At 36.9% G+C, this 23,788-nt stretch overlaps 2 protein-coding genes across 2 annotated transcripts; one reads left to right on the forward strand and one right to left on the reverse strand.

Moving 5' to 3' along the window:
- The first annotated feature begins 2,812 nt into the window (after positions 1 to 2,812).
- LOC124172186 (zinc finger protein 2 homolog) lies at positions 2,813 to 21,826 on the forward strand. Its single transcript, XM_046551605.1, has 3 exons — positions 2,813 to 2,968; positions 6,603 to 6,755; positions 18,944 to 21,826. The coding sequence occupies exon 3, from the start codon at positions 19,071 to 19,073 to the stop codon at positions 20,844 to 20,846; it is 1,776 nt and encodes a 591-aa protein (XP_046407561.1). The 5' UTR covers positions 2,813 to 2,968; positions 6,603 to 6,755; positions 18,944 to 19,070; the 3' UTR covers positions 20,847 to 21,826.
- LOC124172103 lies at positions 13,699 to 14,064 on the reverse strand. The gene has a single exon (XM_046551509.1). The coding sequence runs from the start codon at positions 14,062 to 14,064 to the stop codon at positions 13,699 to 13,701; it is 366 nt and encodes a 121-aa protein (XP_046407465.1).
- Positions 21,827 to 23,788: the final 1,962 nt, after the last annotated feature.

Raw genomic sequence — 23,788 nt, forward strand, 5'->3', positions numbered from 1 at the left:
ATTAATTTTTCAGATGTACTAAAATTTAATCTTGGTATGAAGCGAAACGTTTTCGAATTGAAGCATAAGTAAAAATTTCCTCAATAAAAAAAGTAGTCTTGGTGCCAACTTTCGTCTAGTTCCTTCCAAATCTGCGGTTATCTCCACAATTAGGGATGCATTTTTTAATCTTCCGTTTATAAATCCAAGACCATGGCCACTTACAAGGACCAGAACCTGGGAATTTCACGAACGCTGTATATTTAAATAATTTATGTTTCTTGATCAAATCTATTGTATCTAGTTAACCTAAGTTTTTATTAAAATCATAAACGTTTGACTTTGAATCGTAGTCTCTTCCTAGTGTTTAATTGAGCAGGGCCGTTTTCCAGGCTTGATAAAATTTAAATTTAATGTAATCAACGAAGGAACCTATATAATTTATTCACAAAAATTACTATCTTAGCCCCTGTATGACTTATTTTACATCCAAGGATGTACCCAGGACCATGACTTTGGGGGGGGGGGAAGCCAAGTTGTGACATTTTAGCATGGAAAAGGAGAATGGCAGAAACATTTTAAGAAAATTATAACAGCGTTTTATTAGTTTATGAGGTTATTTAAAAAATAGTTTTATTTTAGTTACTTATCTTATAAATACAAATACATATTGTATTTTGTGGGTTAAAGGAAATTTGTTGAATACTTTCGTTTCAATTCAGTACAGAAGACATTTGCGACTTTTACTTCTAGGGGGAAGGGCAGCTGCCCCCCTGCCTCTTGCTGGGTACGCCTATGAATTGAAGTATGAGTCTGTATTGTCGAGGCTTCCTTTGTGTTTGCATACAAATGAAAATGGGATTAGTTGAAATTGATGGTGGATTTCATTATTTTGCATGAAGAGTATTTCATACATTTTTTATTTAGTGTTCTTCATAGATTCTTGTTGGAAAATCAAGCTACAGAAAGCAGTGGTGTGGCCAGGAATTTAGTTCGGGAAGGGGGGGTCCAAAATCAGGGGGGAAATTTTCGAAAAACAGTGTACTAATTGTAAGTAATGGGTTTTAAACTAATTTTAACACTTTTCTCAATCGAGAAAACCTCAATTGTTAATGGAATATTTAGTAAATGCATGATTTTCAATGTTTTGTTTCCATTTATGAAGTAAAATAATTAAGATTATATATTTCAGGAGGGGACCTTACCCAACGGCTCCCCCCCTATCCCCGCTGGCTACGCCACTGGCATAAAGAAAGCCAATATGGCTCATGCGATGTGAATGGTGCAGTGAATAAAAAGAAAAATCACATAGCATCGTCGTATTTACACTGTTGAGGTCATTTACTAATTGCGTCAATGCCATCTGACTGTGACTTCTTATGCCTCATCGTTTCTTTCATAAGTTCTAGTTTTATTTTTCCAGCAATTAGCAGAGGCATATTAGGGACGCACGAAAATGTTAAAAATAATGTAGTCATTAATATTCATTAAATCAAAAAACAATTAATAAGATAAAGCTGGAGATACACAATGGTAAAGTCGAGCTGATAGGCAAAAGACCGAATGAATATTAACGTCATTCATTTAATTCATTCAGCCATCATTCGATTGCATTGAATAACAAATTGTCTGCGAGATTGCTTTTAAATATCTGAAGTTCTTTGGATGACTTGAGCGCTACGGAAAAATTACTAAACACAATCTCATAAGAATGGCTTAGGGACTGCTTGTATTTGAGATGAGGGTTCCGACAGAAATGGTGACTTAAAGGTAAAAGGTTTCTTTGTGGGGGAAAGATACTAATGGCATGTTTTTGAAGAAGGAAAATCTAACTACTTAGTACTATCATAACTTGCTTACTGGTGCCGGAGATAACTTTGTATTAATAATTTCTAATGTATTTAAATATTTATTTAGAGAATACATCACTTATGACCGTGTGTTCCTTACTGAATTACATGAAAATAGATTTGTATTCAGCCTAAAATACGTACCTGCCCAATTAAACATTTATGAAGAAAAAAATAAGGGATTTCCAACCATCTAGAAAACTTTTATGATTTTAAGTAAGGCTTAGGGTAACTATGGGTATGAGAAAAAATTAACTTATTAAAGTTTATAGCCTACGTCGAATAGATATGTTTGCCCTTACGGATGCTTAGCAAACACAGTTTTGAATTTTTAAGCGGATGATTATAAAATGCATAATTGTTGTAAATGGTAGCAAATTCGGACATGGGCGTATCAGCGGGTGGCAGGAGGGGTAACTGCTCCCCCACCCTAGAAGTGAAAATAAATTTTGTTCATAACAAAAGGTATGAACAAATGTTCCTTAAGAAGAAAAATTTTATTAGTTTAAGACATGGAACTACAAAAAAATCATTATTTTTCTGGCAAATAATTATAAAAGCTAAAAAATTGCTGTCATAATTTCCTTAAAATTTTGGTTTCATTGGCCTTTTCTGTACAAAAAAAAGTTACAAACTTGATCGACGACAGCTGGTCTCCACCCTTCCCCAGTTTTGATTCTTGGTTCGCCCATGGATTCGGAGCTAAACAAATGTTAGCACCAAGTCTGTCTTTTGTTCACCTGGGAGCTGTTTTTATCACAGCAAGATTAAATTTTAGTGCATTTTCATAACTAAGACGTCATTTTATCGTTAAAGAGAAAAAAACCATGACTTTGACCTGATCATCGTATATCCTTTCCAAAATTACCGCCTCGCGAATTTTGATATCGATGTGTATGGAGTTCGACTATTGAGTCGATAACGTCGAGTAACGACCGTTCGATTAGTGTATGAGCGGAAGCACATTCTGAGCCTGCGTTCATGATTACTACGTGACATGTAATGCAATGTATTCTCCATGGTTGTGTTTATCCCGTTAAATAGTAAATTCTGTATTTTTTGTACTTTAAGAGGTAGTGTTCTCATTCTTAAACATTTTTCGTGAATTAATTTTGATGCCGGACTTCCTTCTAATCGAGGTTAGTAGATACATGTTTGTAAACAAGTTTGTGGTTAAGCTATATTTATTTTAATGTGATTTTGTAGTCCTTTAAAAAGATTTAAGTTATCCTGCGTATTACCTTAATAGATCTTGTGTTGGTACTAGATCCTTCGTTTCCCGTTATGATTCGAAGAAATTATTAGATCATCTTGCATTCTCATGAAATTCATATCATATCCAAACATAATAAAAACATCATGAATATAGTTTCTCATGCACCAAGTTTACTTTTTGTTTGAAAGTCAACTCTATATAATCTACACAAAGTAAAAACATTTCTGTGTTCTGCGTCTCTTTCGTAATGTGATAATGTTTTCGAAATGTCCCCAGGTAAATAAACCAAGATACCATCCATTTATCTTTAGTGATTTAATATCCTATGAATGGTAACAATGCCATTTGTGCGAAATGCCTTTCGTTATGATTCCTGTTTCACATTCTTCTCTGACAGTGTCTCTGAAATATTTCACTCTCGCAATGTAAGCATCAAAAAATATCAATACTTGTGAGTTTTGTCTTTGTATAATCTAAGGGGAGTTTAGCGAAAACATAATGTGATCATGAGTGTGAAGGCAGGACACCTCTACTTTTGACAAATGCAATTGAACATAAACTTCGCAATCCACTAGCAATTTCTAATTTGACTCTACTGTTTATAATTTACATGTTTGTGAAAACATAAGTTCTTTTCTCGGATGTGGTAACAAAAATAGAATAAAAATGATTTCTTGTTTTGAATGTAGATATCCGTTTGTTCCAAAAAAGTTATTGCTACGTCGACAAATTTATGTGGGACATACCGGTTTAGAATGAGGTAGCACTGAAGTTTGCTTATCAAAAACGAAAATATAAATTTTTTATGTCCGGCCTAATGTATCAACATTCTATGTAGAGCATCGTTGTTCTGCACAATTTCGTACGTGCATCGTAAACTATTCAGGGTGATGGTTGACTGATTCTATGTTTCCTACGTTGAAAATCCTGTGCAATGCTGGTAAATTATCTGAGTGTTCATTGACGCCCTTTGTGATAGCAATCATGAAGTATGTATCTCTTTACATGTGCTCTTACTGTTTCTTTTATTGCTGGACATTGGCGGATACTCGTGTTGCTTTGAAGCTGTCCAATTGTTTTTTCTTGTGAGTTTGCTTTTGTAGTGCTGTTAGACGATCTCATCAATTTCCTATTTCCATATCTTTGTAGTGCTGAGTATTTGTGGAATCCCTTGAAATTTCCTATCACTATCTCGTATTTCTATGTGACAGTGATCATGTTTTTTAGTGCTGATGATTTATATCTCTAAACACCATAATAAAGTGCATAATTCCATTTGGTTATATCAGTTTATTTTAGTACAAAGTAGTTGGGAATGCTGATCACATATGCTTTAAAGCTGTCCTATTTCATTGTGCTTTTGAATTATATTTTCGAGTGCTGTTAAACACTCTCCTTCCGTGCCATCATGAAACACGTTCTTTTATTTGACTGTCATGCTTGTTTTAGTTTTGGGGGGTTATCATAAAATTTCCTTTGTAGCTACTTTATTAATTCACGCTTGTGATTATTTTTTTCGAGTGTTATATAGACTGTAGATGCTCACTTTAAATGCCTTGATTAAGTACCTATGTTCTTTGGTTCATAATCCTTTCAGTGCTGGTTATTGCTAGATGCATATTATATATCCTTTAAAGCTGCCTGCTTCTAATTTTCTTATGAGTTTGCTTTTTGAGTTCTGATGGGCTCTCTTTAAAAACTATAACTCTTTCATTACCTATAGTAATGGGGAACACCATGACATATGCTTATAAGCTGCCTTACTGTGCTGTGCGTGTGAATTTCCTTTACTGGTGCTGATTAAGTTCCTATTTTCATTTATTCAGAAAGCTTTTTTACTGCTTAGTATCGGGGAATAGTCATGGCATATGCTGAATACTTCCCTAAAAAGGAAATACGGGCAAGAAGAATTCCTACTACCTTCTTCGAGCAAGTTTGCTTTTTGAGTGATATGGACTGTAGACGCTCTTTTTAATTGCAATCATCTACTTCTTATTTCTATTTGTTCAGTATGCTTCTTTTATTGCTGATTATTTCTGGATTATCATAACATTTCCTTTGAAGATGCCTCCTTGTACTATAATTGTGAGTTTGCTTTTTGAGTTATGACAGACCCTCTCTTTTATAGCCATCATGAAATGTGTATTTTCATTTTTTCGTAACTCTTCATTATTGCTGACTATTGAGGGATGCTCATTTTTTAAATAGCCTGATTATTTTTTGCTTGTGGATATCCTTTTCGAGTCCTGTTAACCCTCCCTGTAATAGGCATCATGAAGTGCTTATATCCCTTTGTTCAGATTGCTACTTTTAGTGCTGTTATTGGGGATGTTCATAACATGTGAATCTCCCATATTATTCTTGGTTTTTCCCTGTGTTTCTTGAATGATTGCCATATTTATGAAATGTTTACCATATAATTCTCTAATAAGGCAATATTGCTTCGAATTCCACCCAATATTAATCAAAGTTTTTCATCGTTTTAGGAAAGATTGAATTCCTGTTACCTTCTGTTAAAAAAAGGTATTTCTCTTGCTGTATCCTTTCTTCCATACATTTGACCTTAGTAAAACGCTGATAAATCTTTATTCATCATCTGCATGTCAGTATCTTCCGAGTGCAGGACACTGCGGTTGGTTTGAGTGGACAAAGCGTTGGTTTCAGTTTCAGGTTATTACTTACTTATCTTTTATTTGTAGTTTTTGATGCATGAATGAGAAATTAATTTAGGGGCATTCCCTTGTGGTACTCAAAACAAAGTCCAGCATTTCTTAATCAGACTGCGTATCTAGCTCAGGATGTTTTTTTGTAAAATGTTTCACCCTGCTTTCCTTCTTTTCCCTGAATTATGCATTGCTAGCCATTAGCAACTATATCTTAGTATGCAACTTGTTGCTATATCATGGAAGAATTCCAAGTGAATTTTCCCCCTTTTGGTAAATTTTCTTCTACAAAAGTCATCCACTGACAGCATTCATAGTTATAGAACAGAGCCTATGACTATTTCTTCCTATCAAGTTTTGGCGTGTGGTCACTTAAGAGTGCGTCAATGCATCATCACCTAAATTATACCTTTTAATTAAATGTAGATGCTTCGTTTCACTCGTCTTCCGTAACTTTTTGGAAATCTCTTTGCAGAACATGATGGATCATGTCTTATGCCATTTAATGCTTCATTCGCCACTGAATTATTATTCCAATGGAACATGATTACCGTCTAATAAATTGGAAATAAAATTAAAGAATATAATGGAATATTCATGATGCTTTGTTACTGCTAAATTTCAAATGGAATTATCAGAATATACTTCCATTAGTTTAAGGTGCCATATGAATTTCTTGTCTTGTCTTATACATGTATAAAATACACCATTTTCTCTTTTACTTGTTCCATGATGAAATGGTATTTAACAACAAATATTTGTCTACTTCAGTAATAACATCATTCTTGGCAATGGCAATGGAACTCTCGTTTTCACAATGCATAACACAACGTTTAGGCATTAAACATCCTTGATTAATTTCTATTAACAACTCTGATAACCATTCTATTTCAGTTACCTACTCATGCAATGCAGTATACTCTGCATGAGTTGATGAGGTTGCCATGAATTTCTGCTTCCTGGCTCACCAGGAGTCCCTGCTGAAGAAATGCGATATCCTGTAATGGACTTAAAATAACCTCTACTGCCTGCCCAGTCTGCATCAGAGTATGTATTAATTTTACTTTTGACATTTTTTGATAAAAGTATAACCTCTAGTCTTGGACAAAAATCTAAGCATATGCTTGACATTTTTCCAATCAGTTTGATATGGCTGTTCCATATACTGCCTTAAAATACACACTGCATAGTTAATGTCTGGTCTTGTATTTCTAGACAAATGTCATCAGCAACCTGTGACTTTTCAATACAAATAATTGCTTATTTGGTTTTCTACATCTCTCTCTTGAAAATCTACTGGTAAAGGAGTATTCACCCCATGACTATCTTGCTGAATTCTTCTAACATATATTTTATATAATTCTCCTGATCAATGTATACCAAACTTCTTTCAGGTCTCTGTATTCTTATGGACAAAATATAATGGGCTGAACCAATATCCTTGTCTCGTACTTGCTTACCTAGATAACTAAATCTGTGATATCTTGTCATTTGTTCCGACAAGCAACATGTCAACATAAACCCATATTTTAAAATCAAACATGCTAAAAATACATGGATCACTTAAAGACTGTTTTAACCCATACACAGACAAAATTGAGCTTAGATGCAAACACCAATTTCTAACTGATTGCTTTAAACCATATATACTCTTGTTTTACATACATACATACATAAAACTTTCTATTAACCGTTATATTCTCTCCGAGATATTTTGGTATCTTCATGTACACAACCTATTCTAGTTTACTTTTAAGTACGTCCCCACGATATCCCACTGATCCATTTCTAAATCTGTCTCCACAGCAATAGCTATAAGAAGCCTCAGAATTTTCTTTTGCACGACAGGACCAAATGTGTCATGGTAATCAACTCAACGAATTTGACCATATCCCTGTGCAACTTACCCAGACTTGAACTTAATAATTTCCCCTTTATCATTGCATTTCAAGGCAAAGACCCATTTGAACCTATAATATTTAATCCCTCTGGTCTTGGCTCTATTTCCCATGTCCCTTGGTCTGACAAAACTTTTGCTTCTTCTTGCATTGCCTGTTTCCAAAACTCAGAATATTTCATCTTTATAGCCTCTTTCTCTCCCTGGGATGGAAGTACACTCAATACTTGCATGAGCTTTAGTTGGATTTTGCGCAGAAAGAATGCAGCTTATTCTTTTCGGTAGCTCAGCCTTTTATTTTTCTTTACTTTAGAAATGCACGTAAACTAGAACAACAATGGTGATGACAAACTGTTTACAAACATCAACTGTTATTATATCTCCAACACCCCCACTTAACAGTTTATGTCATCAGGCCCATTCCATTCCTTAATTCTTCAAATTTTATTTTTGGAAGTGGCTTCGTCAGTGCATCAGCAACCATGTCCTCACTCCTGCAGTAGACAAGCTGAATAACATTCTTTTTCATTAAATCTCTTATAAAATGGTGCCAGACATCGATTTGCTTCGTTCTGGCTCTAAATTTTTCATTTGAAGCTATTTTTATGCATCCCTGGTTGTCTTCATATATTATTATTGGTTCATTCTGCACCTCCCCCAGATCATGCAGTAATTGTCGTAGCCAAACACCTTCCTGACTGGCAGATGCTGCAGAAACATACTCAGCCTCTGTTGTAGACTGAGCGACAGAAGACTGCTTCCTGCTGGACCAGGAAATTGCACTGTTTCCCAACTTAAAAATATATGCACTTGTCGATTTCCTATCTTGTATATCTCCACTCTAGTCGGCATCTACATATCCAGTCAATTTAAGATCTTCACAGGCATAAATATTCAATGCCATATCACTGGTTTGCTTGAGATAATGCATTAGTTTCGTTAAAGCTTCCAAATCTCGCTGTCTGGGATTACTAACCCATCTGCAGAGAATACACATTGCTCCAGAAATATCTGGTCTAGTGGTTGTTGAAATATACAGAAGTGCCCCGACTGCTTCCCTATATTTGCCATTATTTGGCAAGGCATCATTCTCTCCTTTCAATTTGGGGTATTCAGGATCCATCGGTATAGATACACCTTTTGCATCTTCCATCCCGAACTTTTTCAATGTTCCATCTACATATTTTGGATTTCTGATTTAACTGAAAACTTCCATCCTCTTTTCTCTGGATTTGTATTCCTAAATAGTTAGTTTCATCTCCCAAATCTTTTACTTCAAAGTGATGATTCAACATTTGTCTTAGTTCCTTAATTTTATCTTCATTATCATGAATTATAATCAGGTCATCTACATAAATCAGAATATACATCCTTTTCTCATTTTCATTCTTCGTATAAAGACATGGATCTGCTAGGCTGCGCTGAAATCCTTTTTCAAGCAAAACATCATTTATTTTGACATTCCAAGCTCTTGCTGACTGCTTCAGTCCATATATTGATTTTTGAAGCTTGCAAACTAGCTTATCTTCAGTGGTTTTTGTGTAGCCCGGTGGTTGTTTCATGTATAATTCTTGTTCGATGTCGCCATTAAGAAATGCTGTTTTCACATCAAAATGTCGGACAAACAGCCTTCCTACTGCTGCTATGCTCATAAGGACTCTAAAGGTGCTTTGTCTTACAACTGGTGCAAAGGTTCAATCGTAGTCTTCTCCATATTTTTTAGAGTAACCTTTTGCAACAAGTCTTCCTTTTCGTCGAAAAATATCTCCATTTGAATAATATTTTGTTTTGAACGCCCATTTGCATCCAATGGCATGTTTTCCTTCAGTCAATTTAGTTAAAATCCATGTATTATTTTCTTAGAGAGATTTTATTTCTTCATCAGCGGCTTTCATCCACTCCTCTCTTTCATTTGCAGGCCATTCCATTACCTCTTCTAAAGACTCTGGATCGGGTTTTGGGTTAATTTTAACAGTGTATGATAACCATTTTGGTGGCACCCCCTTGCATTCTCTTGTTGATTTTCGAACTGGCTGATCTGTTCTGTCCATTTCCAGTTTGGTGTTATCATCTATCTTGGTGACTGGTATTTCTCTTTCTCTCATCAACCTATCATCCTGGTATCCTGGTATGTAGAACGCTCAGATGATTCTAGGTCGATATCCTTGAATAATTCCTCTTTATCTGTAACATTTTCATCAAATACTACAATTCTGCTGATGATAATTCTATTCGTACTGGGTTGTAGGATCCTGTAACCTTTGGACATTTCATTATATCCTACCATAATTCCTTTTTGAGCACGTGAATCCCACTGGCTCCATTTTTCTTCGAGAAGATAAGCATAAGCTTTGCTTCCAAATACTCGTATATGCTGAAGATCAGGTTTTTCAGCAGTCCACAGCTCATATGGGGTTTTATCAATGGCTTTACTGGGCAAGCGATTTTGCAAATAGCATGCAGTCATGATAGCTTCTCCCCTATACTGTTTTGGCAAATTCGCATCTAGCAGCATGCATCGAGCTGATTCAACTAGAGAACGATTCTTTCTTTCTGCTATTCCATTCTACTCAGGGCTGTAAGGCACTGTGGTCTGAAACTCAATTCCTTCTTTCTTTAAAATATCCTGAGTTCTCTTTCCTATATATTCACCGCCATTGTCCGTTCGCAGAATTTTCCGTTTTCTACCGAATGTAGTTGAAACTGCTGGAACATATTCTTCCACTTTGATTGACACTTCTTCCTTTAAACGTAGCAGTTATACAGTTGTGTAACGAGAGTAATCATCAATAAATGTGAGAAAATAACTTTTCTTCCCTGGAGTTTCTGTACTCATTGGACCACAAATATCTGAGTGAATGAGTTCTAGGGGTCTTTGAGCTTTATAACTGCTTGTTTTGGGAAAAGATTTCTTCGCTAATTTTCCTTTTACACAGTCCCAACACCTCAAGAATTTATTGCAGTTATCAATTTCTATTCCTATAGCAAGTTTATCATCAATTAATCTTTTCACTGCAACTGGGTCTCTATGTCCAAGCCACCTATGCCATAGATGAATACAATTCCGGTGATTCCCAAACTTCGCAGAATTAGCCATTTCTTGACATGATAATTTATAAATATCACCATCAATCTTTCCCACAGCTTGCATTGTGTTTTTCTTATCAATTATGCAGTAATTCTCCTTGAAGGTCACCACATTACCTTCTTTAGCTAATTTCTTTACCGAGAGTAGGCTGCCTCGCAAATCAGGTACATACAGAACATCCTTCAATAGTATCCTGTTTATTTCTGTCGGTGATATCTTGCAATTGAGGTATTCTTCACCTGTCCCTTCAATAGCAATGAATTCTCCATTGGAAACGATTGCATTTCCATTTTTATTTCGACGGATTCTTGTAAAGAAGTCAATATCATTTGTCATGTGGCTCGTAGCGCCCAAATCTACGTACCATGAACAAAACGCAGTAGCAAACGATGCGTTCAGGCTGGCATCTGTAGCACCTCACGCCTCGTGACTGTCTTTTTCCTTTTTGAACTCTTTCATTTTTGCTTTCCATATTCTGCAATCCTTCTTTAAATGTCCCCGTTTCTTGCAAACGAAACACTCGCAAGTCATTCTATAATTACTTCTTTCCGATCTGGATTCATGTGGTTTTCATGTTTTCTAAGCTGACTCCAATTGCAGGTTGCGTGATTCATCGCATATTCTGGACTCCTTCTTACGTGTGAATTCATCAATCAGTTTTCCTTTTACGTATTCTAATGTGAGTTCGTCATCTGGACGCGTATCAAGGGCTGTTACTGGGGTGCTATATTCATCTGTCAAACCACTAAGCAAGAGAGCAGCTATAATAAAATCTTTAATTTTTTCTCCGATGCTCCGCAAACGTTCGATTAGTTCTAATGTTGACTTTATATATTCTTGCATTAATTGACGCTTTTTAAGTTTTGATTGATAAAGTTTTCGAAATAGATACAATTTATTGCTTAAATTGGCCCTTTCATGCACTTTTTGCAATTCTAACCACATTTCTCTGGCACTTTTGCACTTGTAAATGTGTATTATCTGACCATCCTCGACACTAAGGGATATGGTACTTTGTGCTTTCTCGTCCTTTCCTTTCCATCCCGCCTCGGATTTTTCTGGTTTATCTTCATCAACTACTTTCCATGTACCTTCTCTTATTAGCACCATTCTCATCTTGAATTTCCATGCTTGATAATTATTATCATTTAGCTACTGGACGGTTATTTTTTCGCTATGAGCATCCGATGACATCGTGAAAAATTAAATTGTCCGGATTCTGTTTCTTTTTCTTCTTTCACGATTTTACTTTCTATTACTGCGTTCTTCTTATCCTTGCGTAACCTCTGGGCCCATAACCAGTTGGATTTTTCCCCAGAAAGAATGCAGCTTATTCTTTTCGGTAGCTCAGCCTTTTATTTTTCTTTACTTTAAAAATGCACGTAAACTAGAACAACAATGGTGATAACAAACTGTTTACAAACATCAACTGTTACTATATCTCCAACAGCTTTGACAAGATGTTGGCTTCCTTACACACTTTGACCTCCTTGGAATGGATTGGCTTGGTACCTCACCAGGTTCAAGGGTGGTCTCTGGTACCTCTGAATAAGTACCTGTGGGGTAGACCACCAAGACACTGAGAAAGGAAAAAACTTAGACAACATCCTCCAAAACTGCAACACGAGGCACTGCCCTCCCTGGTATCTCAGGCTTTGCTCCCCCTTAAATTAAGTTTGGGACCACTGGAGTCAAACCTGGAATCGCCACTGGGTGCCATTAAATTTGGTTTTATTTAGTCTCCTCAGCATTTCCTTCACCTGTGAAAACAAAGCCATGATCCACGATTTCTTCTCCTGTATCTGGCTCGCCATCTTTGTCTAGATCCGCGATCTTGATATCATCTCTGCTCATCTTGAAGGGAAATTTTGTTCCATTGTACCTTACATCTCTGCTGATTATTACTTTCTTCTTTTTCAGACTCCAAAGTCTATATCCCTTGATGCCCTCTTCATATCCTAACATGATGCTTTCTTCTCCTTTGGGACTCAATTTTCCATCCCATGTCCTTCTCGGCTGCCATACCCATGCCTAGCATCCAAAAACTCATGGATAGTTATAATCTATCTCCTTTGTTTTCCGTCATTTCCACAAAATCATTGGAATATTGCTATTTCGTGCAGAGGTAGGAAACAAATTTCTCAGATACACAGCAGTCATGAAAGCTTCTCCCCAAAATCTTTTATGAAGACCAGATTTGATCAGTAAACATTTGATCACTAATTCTTGTTGTATTCAGAATGGTTTTGTTGTACCTCTCAGATACTCCATCTTGCTGTGGAGTATATGCCACTGAGAAAGGATGTAAGATTCCACACTCATCCAGGTGTACCTAGAATTTGTTATCTGTGTATTCTCCACCATTGTCACGCTGGAGTTCCTGAATTTTCCTATCATGCTGGCACTCCACTCTGCATTAAAATTTCTTGAAACGTTTAAATACCTCAGACTTCTTTTTCAACAGTTAGACCATTGAATGCCTTGGAAAATTGTCAATAAATGTGACAAAGTACTTAGCTCCTTTTATAGTCTTGGGTGAAAATGGACCTGAAACATCGGAATGGATTCTATTCAGGACCTTGTATGTGTCTCCTCTTTGTAAGTTTGGATATTTTAACCTCTTCATTTTCCCAGTATCACAGGTGTCACATTAGAAGTGATTAATTCCACATTTTTTATCCAAAAGAATTCTCTTCATATCATTTTCATTTAAATTCTCCAGTCTATCATGCCACATTATGGTAGATACTATGGATGCTTTCTTAAGGCCGCTATACATGGCAAATGATTTCATTCGCATAATCATTCAGCATGATAATGCGCATAATTATTCACCATGTATGGCGGAACAATTCGTGAATGAACCTTCATGCGCATGATCACTCAGTGAAAATTAGAACATGTTTTGTTTTGCTCACATGATTCTGAGAATGATCACATGATCATTCAGCATGATCATTCACTATGCATAGCGGCATTAAGTCTAAGCAATAATCTTGACATCTTCAATGGTGACTCCCCTCTCTGTAGTGATGTAACAAATTATTGATGAGAAATGCCTTAAAGTAAACTTCTCCTTCATCAGATATCTCATTTACACCTTGATAGCATGAGAACCTGATTCCTTTCTTGTCTAACTCTCCTTTTGAGAACAAATTATCCTTCAAGTCAGGCATGTACAGTACATCTGGGAAATCTATATTACATCCACCACTTTCACTGGAGATCTCCAATTTTATGGTGGCAATTCCTCTGACTTCTAGTGTGTATCCATCACCCACAGCAACTTGACCAATTAAAGGACGAAGGTTTATGAATAAATGTTTCCTATTAGTCATGTGGTCTGATGCTCCACCGTCTAGTATCCACATTCCCTCACCTCCTATACTTTTACTTGCTGAGTACACAAAACCTTATATCCCCTTGTGACAACAGAAGCTTCTTTACAGATTCAAAATTCTGAAATTTCCCTATTGAATTTTGTTTCTTATCAGGGCACTGGAAAGATAGATGTCTCTTTGTTACACGCACATAACAGACGGGAGGGTGGATTTTTCTTCCACCTTTACCTTTATTCTTTCCTTTCCCTTTAAATCTTTTCACTCCATGCTAAGAAAATTCTGATTCCTTTGTGACCTTGTAAACTTGATTTGTATCACTATTATCTTCTAATTTGAGCTCTTCATTCTCTCTTGACATGCATAGCATCTTCTGCTCTTCCACAAGCATGTCAACCAATACTTCTTTTGAGGTCAGTTTCCCTTTCCGGTAATTCTGGACAAAGAACTTCCAGTCAGATGGAAGGCCGTTTAGACATACATTAGCTACCATATCATCGTCAATCTCCATACCACATTTCTTGATTTTCCTACGATAATCGTTTATTATGGCAACATATTGATAAATACCCATCTCCTTGGCCTTCTGTGTGTTCCACATAGTTCGGTTGAAGCTGAATAGTTCAGAGCAGCCATAACTCATGCACATGGTCTCCAACACTTCCCACGCTGCCTTAACATTATCACAGGCATTCACATGCCCCAGAAAAGTCATCTGAACGTTACAATAGATGAGTCCTAGACATGTGTTATCCAGCCTTTTCCTCCATTTCACCCCGGCAGATCTGCTGCGACTAACACACTGTTCTCTTCAATTGTCCACTCTTCAAACCCTTGGATGGCTTCAATACACTGAGCTTTTAAGAATAACCCCTTCATGCTTAATGTCCACTCCTAATGTCCACTCCTAAGGCAATGAACTATTCCTGAAGAAGAGCAAGACCTTAAGATACACTTTTGCACTTAAAGAAACATACAGCGAAGTAGAGTCAGTCAAGGTCCTGGGCTTTCACTTAGACCAGAGGCTGTCATGGGATACCCACATTGATAAAATTTGCAATAAAATAAGTAGAGTTCTGTATCTTCTTAGAAAATTAAAGCCCATTGTATCTAAGGCAGTATGGATGAATGTATATTACTCATACTTTCAAAGTCACATCAGGTACGGGATTATATTGTGGGGTAATGCTCCCAAGGCAAATAAGGTACTATTGCTACAAAAGAAAGCAATAAGGTCACTTTTCAATCTAAAGTATATGGACCACTGCAAGCCTTTTTTCCTCCAGTCAGGAATTATGACTGTGTATTCTCTTTATATATTTGAGCTTTTAAAATTTGCCAAAGACAGCCTTACAATTATGACTAGTAGGTCTGATGTGCACACACAGAACACCAGGCATAAAGAAGACCTTGATACACCTTTCTATAGATTGTCAAAGTCCAAAAACAATTTTAAAAACATGGCTATTAAGGCATTCAACATACTGCCAAAAGAGGTGGAACTAAAATACACTAATAATTAAAAAAACGATCCAGAAATGGTTACGTAGGAAACCCCTATATTCTTTTGAAGAATACGTGTCTTGGGACTTCACAGGTCTTTGTGACTAATGGGCCAATTATTATTTTAATATGTGAACTTTACATTGTTTTTCATGTAGTAATCCGCTTCATTATTTGCAATTGTATATATATATATTTTTTTATTTTGGACGATGTCTATTGTGATTTATATCATTTAACGACTAATAAATTGATTGATTGATTGATAATAGTTCAGACCCTCAAGTTTATCTGTCATGGTAACTGGGCCCTGGGCTGACTCACTATCCATCATTTGATTTTGCCGCTTTCCAGACAGTCGCTCTTTTTTTTTTAGTTACGAATTATTCCAATCCAAAACCTGACTGATTTGTATCCAAAGTTTATCACCGTTTGCTTAAGCAGTTGCCCTTTTCACCAACTCGCTTACTTCTTTGCACTCATGCTTGCTGGGTTCATAACCAGATAAAAAATTATTATTGCAGCAATCCGTAGACTAGGTCTTCGCACAACTGAACAAGCATCGGCAAGTAGTCCGGAAAAATAAAAACCAGGTTCCACTATTCTACTTCAGGTTTTTTATTCTCAGCCATAAGTAAAAGTAACTCTCAAAAAGGTAAGTCAACAAACCCTTGACTACCAAAGTGCATAGTAATTTTTTCCGTTGATAAAAAATGGCATTGTCCGGGAAGTTACAAAATTATGTATTTCATAGAAATCTTATTATATACCTGATTTCATAATATTTGTTCTCATTACATGTGTACATAGGTGGTTATCATTTAAGTATTTTACTGATAGGCATGTTTCCATGGAGTATTTGGAAAATATTCTGGGAGTCCCCCCTCTCATCTTTCCGAATAAACCTTGAAAAATCTTATATTCTTCCTCGTTCACCCCTCATTCTACCCTTTAAAACTGTTTCCAACATCTTCTCCCGTCTCAATATGCATACCCTCCATCCATATTATGTAGTAAAAGGCCCACAATACACGTTCAGTTTTGGCCTCAAGGCCGGGACTGTACAGTCCCGGACTGAAGGCAGAACTGGCAATGTATGGCGATTCCTTGAGGCGGATCGTTGGCCGTTTTCCTATCCGGCCGCTGTCCAGCTGACAATCCGCCTTAAGGTATCGCAACGCACTGTCAGTTCGGCCTTCAGTCCAGGACTGAACAGTCTAGACCTTGAGGCCAAACTGAACGTGTATGGTTGGCCTGAGGTTCTGGCCAAACTGTGCAATTCTAGCCTCAAGGCTGGGACGGAACCAGTATGGTAGGCTTAACTAATTTTCTAGATGAGATGCAGAGGAGACAGGACAAGCTTGTACTCAACGTCCCTCTTATAATTTTCCTTTCTACAACCAAGGATTATGTGACTGCTGAAAATATTGTTTTATCCCATTGAAAGGAAAGATTCCTGGCCATCACCAAGGGCAATATGGGAATATTTAAACCACAGAATGGGGACCCAAGGAATCTGAAGGGTGCATTGTAATGTAGGAACAGATAACATCAGAGGTATACCTATGCTACGCAATATGGCATACTGTGTAAATAAGGGAAAATGGTGGAATTTAAATTTCAATGTTCTTATTTGAGGGTTATGAATTCGATTTTTGTAAATAATTAGTTTGAATGCACAATATTATCTGGGGTTGAACAAGATACGGGAAACAAACTAATATAAAAAAGGCACGTTGTACGATGTTAAGCGATGGAAAATTGTTTAACATTGAAATGAGGAGCAAATTAAGTACTGTAACTGATAATAAAAAGAATCGTCATCTATAGATATCAAGGCTCAAGCATTTTGGATTAAAAAATACCGTTGCTATTGGAGGAAGAGAACATTTAGCCATACATCCACCTCAGAGTTGCACGTATTAATCTCTTAAGCAAGCGAAAGGCATGTCAGATAGGTTTTAATATTTATATGGAGGACTGAGGGTTATTTAAGGCTCCAATAACAATAACTGCAATAAAATGTCTCATTCAAAGATTAGGTACTTATGTGACGTACTTTTTTTCCTTACATGAAAGACTGAGGGATGCCTACAAGGTTATCGCAGCCTCCAATATCGCCTACCAATAATTTACAATTTAAATCATATACCTATGCTCAGAATCTGGCATGATGAAACATTTTCTGATGTTGCCTTCGAGCTGAGCAATGCTTTTCAATTAGTGAAAAGTTAACCGTAACTGATTATTAATTAAAATTTCTTCAAGTGTAAAAACGAGATACCTTCTCAGGAAAGGATACTTCATGAGCCAAGAGCCACAGTCATGTGCATCACTCTCCTGGAGTACGGTGGTCATAGTACCTCAACTGCTCACTCGGTAGAATCTTGGCCACAGCAGTTTACATGCTATTTTATTTAAATGACCATTATGATTACCAAGTGCCTATTCTCCATACAATATGGAGATTAAACCAGTAAATATTCTTCGGAGAACTGTGTGATCACCACTGGCCAAAAGAATCCCAGATGAAGGCCTTAATATATCTAGAGAGTGACCATTTCATTGAGAGTAGGATGTGACATTTCTGCAACAGGACTCATATGCTTCTTAGGTGTATATTTCAGAAACCAATGAACAGTTTCCAAAACAATGTGCTCTACTAGATGACTTGCAATTCCCTGCATTGGCTCAGAAGGAACTTCAGAATATGACTGCATGATATATTTTGCTGTAATCTCTATAATTGATCATTTAATCTTGTGAAATAATAATTGACTTTTTTTAATCCTGCACTCCTTTGAATCGTTAGTAAATATCCGCGTAGTACAGAGAAAGAAAGGTATTTGAAAAAAAAGGTATTTGAGCAAAAGAAAGGTATTTTCTCACCTTTATCTCACAAGAATGACAGAATCTCAAAACTTCATAGATCCCTTCGATTTCTTTACTTTCCCTTGGAAGCAGTATTATTGACAGGTGCTATATTGGATGTTTGTGCTTTTTACTCAATCATTTCATCCTATCCAGATCTTAGTTCCTGGGAAGATTGATTTTGTGCTCCATTCTCTATGTTGCCCCTTTCCTCTTTTGTGCTTACACCATTTACCATTCCTATTGCGGCGCATTTTTCTAAATCTGGTTACCTAACTTAATGCAGGTTTCGATTTGTGGTGTCTTTTTGTAATAGTTCAATACAATAGTTTAGCATTAAACTCACATTTTCCATTGGCCCATCTTGTTTCTTTGAAGCAGGTATCTTTTCGATATGGAAATAAATAAAAGTTTTGATAGAAAGCAATACACGCATATTCCTTTCTATCAAATGGTTTAGGTTATTAACCAAAGGGCTTTTATAAATTTGAGCAGTAAAACTTTGTTTTGTGATTAAAATATTAAAATTCTTTTCTAGGGCTCCCAGCCTGGTGGAAAGAAGTTTAGGGAAACCTCTAGGTGATGACTGTGTTCCTATCTCAGCATCAGTAACAGTCGTTCAATCTGAGAGCGGACCATCCGATGCAGGGGAATGAAGGAATGTGATGAATGAAGACTTGGAAAAAAGGGGAACTGATCTTGCTGATAAGTTAACTCTTGCTCAATTCCTGACGATGGACAAACAAGCATCCATCATCAGTGAAGGCAGAGACACAAGGTCTGTTGGGAGGGGTGGAAGTGGTTGTGATGTATCAATCATCCCTAATGGCACTAGGATGACCAGACTCAGTAAAAAGAGGAGTTGCACAGAGATAGCCATGGGGAACAAGGATGAGTTTAATAGTTGTGAGGCGAAAAATACTGTAAAGGAACAAAAATCAAACGATAATTCATATAATTGCTTCCATTGCACACTTGGATACAGCTGCAAAAGTGAGCTCATCAAACACCTTGAAACTCATTTTGGTGCCAGCAATATCGACGTTGATGCAGAGTCATCTATGGTGCAAGATGAGTCTCTCAAAACCAATGTATCCGGTGGGGAAAGTGTGCGTTCTGGCGAGTTAAAAACCACCGTGATTTTAAAAGGTTTGAAAAGTAAAAGACAAGTGCCGACGCAAAAAGGAAATATGCCCCCAGAGGAAATCTCTGGAGGAACTCAGGGGAAAGGAAAGGTTAAAAAAGGAAGACGATTTGTTGCAGACCCTAAACCATCTTTAGAGTGTGTGTCCTCAAATTCCTCCGCTTGTGATGGAATCATCAAAAATGAAAAGTGTTCAAGAGCAAGAGGGAGGCCTTATACATGTAGTGTGTGTTATAAGTGTTTCAATAAATCTTCTACTCTCAACAATCACATGCGTATACACACAGGGGAAAAGCCTTATTCCTGTAGTGTCTGCAATAAGTCATTCTCTCGGAGAGGCCACCTCAGTAGACATATGGGTACACATACAACAGAGAAACCTTTTACATGCGGCACCTGCAACAAGTCATTCTCTCAGAGAGACTCCCTCAACACTCATATGCGTATTCACACAAAAGAGAGACCATATACATGTAAAATATGCTGTAAATCTTTCAGTCGTAGTGATCACCTTACACAGCACGTGCGTTTACACACAGCAGATAAACCGTATTCCTGTAGTATCTGCAGGAAGTCCTTCACTCTTAGCTCTAACCTTACCTGCCACATGCGTATACACACAGGAGACAAACCTTATTCCTGTAGTGTCTGCAATAAGTCATTCTCTCGGAGAGACTCCCTCAACACTCATTTGCGTATGCACACAGGAGACAAACCCTTTTCATGTAAACTTTGCTGTAAATCATTCAGTCACAGTTCAAACCTTACGGAGCACCTGCGTGTACACACTGGAGATAAACCTCATTCCTGTAGTGTCTGCAATAAGTCTTTCTCTCAGAGTGGCAACCTCAACAAACATATGCGTGTGCACACAGGAGATAAACCTTATTCCTGCAGTGTCTGCTGCAAGTCCTTCACTCAGAGCAGCTCCCTCTACGTCCATATCCGTACACACACGGGTGAGAGACCTTTTACATGCAGCATTTGCTGCAAATCTTTTACTCACAGTTCCGCCCTAACCACACACAATCGCATCCACACAGGAGTAAGACCTTATTCGTGTGGCGTTTGCAACAAATCTTTCAATCGTGGTTCTCACCTTACCAAACACATGCGTAGGCACACAGGAGATAAACCTTACTCATGCGAAATCTGCAGCAAATCCTTTGCTCAGAAGATCACCCTCGACCTTCACTTTCGCACCCATACAAAGAAGAAACCCTATTCATGCAGCGATTGTGGGAAATCTTTCTCTGGGAAGAGCGACCTCGTGAGGCATTTACGTACACACAAGTGAGAGACAATTCTTCCAGCTACTGGTATAATTGGTTCACTCAGATTCATTACTTACAGGCACGCGTCACACATACTCACAGAAAGGATAGGTCTTCTAGACTTCACAATTGTTTTCATTTCACCTTAAGAAAATCTGTACTCCATGTGTGGCTGTAAGTGTTTCATTATGCTGAGGAAATATTCCATAGGGATCACGACACATCGTAGCGCATGCATGAAGAAGTCATGGATTTCTAATTTGTACTTTGATGTAGCTTTATAGCAAAAAATTGAAAGGCTGCCCACTTACGACTCTGCATGCATGAAGAAGTCATGGATTTCTAATTTGTACTTTGATGTAGCTTTATAGCAAAAAATTGAAAGGTGCCCACTTACGACTCTGAAAGAGGCTGTATACTAGTAACTTTTACTCAAAACTGTCTCCTGAAGGTCTATTCTCCTTTTTTAAGATACCCTTCTTAATCCTTAATATGTATGTCTTATTGTGAATTAAGAATTAATGCAAGGAGGTTTGCTGGTTTTTAATTGTTCTAATTGTGTCAATAACTTAAAAATATTGTTACAGCAGTGAATAGATAATTTGTATTTAGAGATATGTTACAGAAGTTGATATACAATTATGTTTACTATACCAATTTTTCAATGGTAAATTAACGTCATGTTTCTTAACCTTTTTTCTACAAAAATATTCCATTTGCAGATCATCGTAGATATTTAACTGTAATCAATCCTTTGTCAGTCTATCATTTAAATTTTCTGGACTGCATATCAAGAATACTTTTATCTTTAGAGATCAATTAAGTGATAAAGTATGATTGACAAGGGGAGTCTTACATCAGCCACCTGAATTAAGGATCGGACATGAATGTTTCTGCTACTATATTCTTCTCTATATCCTTTTGATTGGTTGTTTTGGGTTAAGTGTCTTATTTTAAAGATGCAATTATCAGTGTTAAACAAATGACAATAAACTGCATCTGTTTTGAAAACTTAGCCAACCAATTCAAGTACTTAAAAGTGATTCCTCTGAGAGATGCAGGGAATTTAATTTTCAGAATAATTTACAACGATTCCCTGGTATCTCAGTTTTATCGATCCCAACTGCATTAGAAACTGTTTTTTAGATTTTGCCTAAGTATAGAATACATCTAGGTATAATATTTTCTTAGAATATTATAAAATATTATTTTTGGACATATAATAAAATTGTAAAATTAAATGCCATTTAACAAAAATGTATTAAAATTGAAATTTTAATAAAAACATTATTGTATTTGCAATTTATTAAAAGTGTCAGTTTCCTCAAGTCATGATGGTATGGCTGCTATCTGGTTTTACACGCATATATATATATATGACATTGTGGTTTCATCCTTGCCTCTACTCCTCCATGGGCGCTCTGGAACCAGCTTAATTAACCAAGTTATCCTTCGTTCGAATCCCTCAAAAGAAATTTGATCCACAGTGATAATTTATTTTCTAGTAAGAGCTTTGTTTTAATAGTATTCTGTTCACTTAAGGCCTACATCTTTTGTAACTAATTATTAATTAATATTTTTATTACATGTTGCTGGACATAACCATGTAAACTGAAATTGTTTGATTTTTTTATTGTGCATGTTCAAACTTGTTTAGCTATCCAATGGGGTTTCAGTCTAGCTGGCCAAGGGAGTTTCAGTCTAGTTTGTAGCCAAGGGAGTTTCAGTGTAGCTAGCCAAGGGAGTTTCAGTGTAGCTAGCCAAGGGAGTTTCAGTTTAGTCGGCCAAGGGAGTTTCATTGGAGTAGCTGGAGTTCTTAATTGCACTGCCATCCCTCTTCCAAACTCCACTGGTTTTGTTTCAATTTCAATGCAGTTTCAGCATAGAAGGAAGGCAGTGAGTTTCAAGGTAGTTTCAGTCAAGTTTCAAGGGAGAAAGTTTTACTTGAGCTGAAATTGATTGACTTTGTATTGTATATGTTCAAACTTTTTCATGAAAATACGTAATTTATGGAAAAGGACATCCATGTTCCGCGAAACTGTCATTTTTTCCGAGATGACTAGGAGAAGGCTTACGACAGTGTCATTGTGTTGGCCTTTTCTTGCTCCATACAGCTACCACATCCACATATCCAGGTAAAAAAGGCTGTAGGTGTGTCTATTGCAACAACGATTGGAGATTTCACTGCCTGATCCATACGCCGCTATTCACAGAAACTCAACAGCAAAGATCTTTGTGCTCTCAACCAAATATTCCGCGAGTGTTCCTTCACCGGCAATGGCTTCAATGCAATGCACATCCACCTAGACCTGCACCTGACATTCAATGAAGGCAGCACATGGAAAACTCGACTTCATTGCAAAGTTGTGATACCCAGTTGTTCTTCGGTAACAAAACATTGCACTGGAGGAGCCTCTGACATTCCCCGGTCACATTTGGCTCTGCTTTTTCAACTGTCTTCTCCTTACACGATAAACTGCTTACTGGCTACCTGCATTCCCTGTCCAATACCTGCAACCACTGAAACCGCTCATAACAGATGCAAAAGTGGTTAGGCTCATGGAAGCAAGGACACTCAACATATACTAAGTACAAAAAAATTAAAATCTGTGAAAAATTGCATAAGTGTCCGTTAACATTAGAAGCAGCAATTGGCAAAAGGATCTGCCCATCACTGCAGCTCTCCGGGAAATGAAGGTAAACTACGAAAATTTGGGATATATCTTGCATTCACCAGAACCTACTGCAACTCTAGCAGATCTGTGGCTGATAATAGCTATGATGATTTGGTTTCAAAAATCAGCAATTAAAATTGATCATAAAAAAGGAAGTTGAAAACTCAATTTGCTTTTAATTTTTGTAACTCAACCAAAGTAATACCTATATTGACCCAGGTGTAATAGCACTCGTCCATGAAATAGACGTGTGATGTAGATGAGTTTGAATATGCAAACTTATTATAAGA

The sequence above is a fragment of the Ischnura elegans genome (genome assembly GCF_921293095.1).
Source record: "Ischnura elegans chromosome 13 unlocalized genomic scaffold, ioIscEleg1.1 SUPER_13_unloc_1, whole genome shotgun sequence".
Classification (NCBI taxonomy): domain Eukaryota; kingdom Metazoa; phylum Arthropoda; class Insecta; order Odonata; family Coenagrionidae; genus Ischnura; species Ischnura elegans.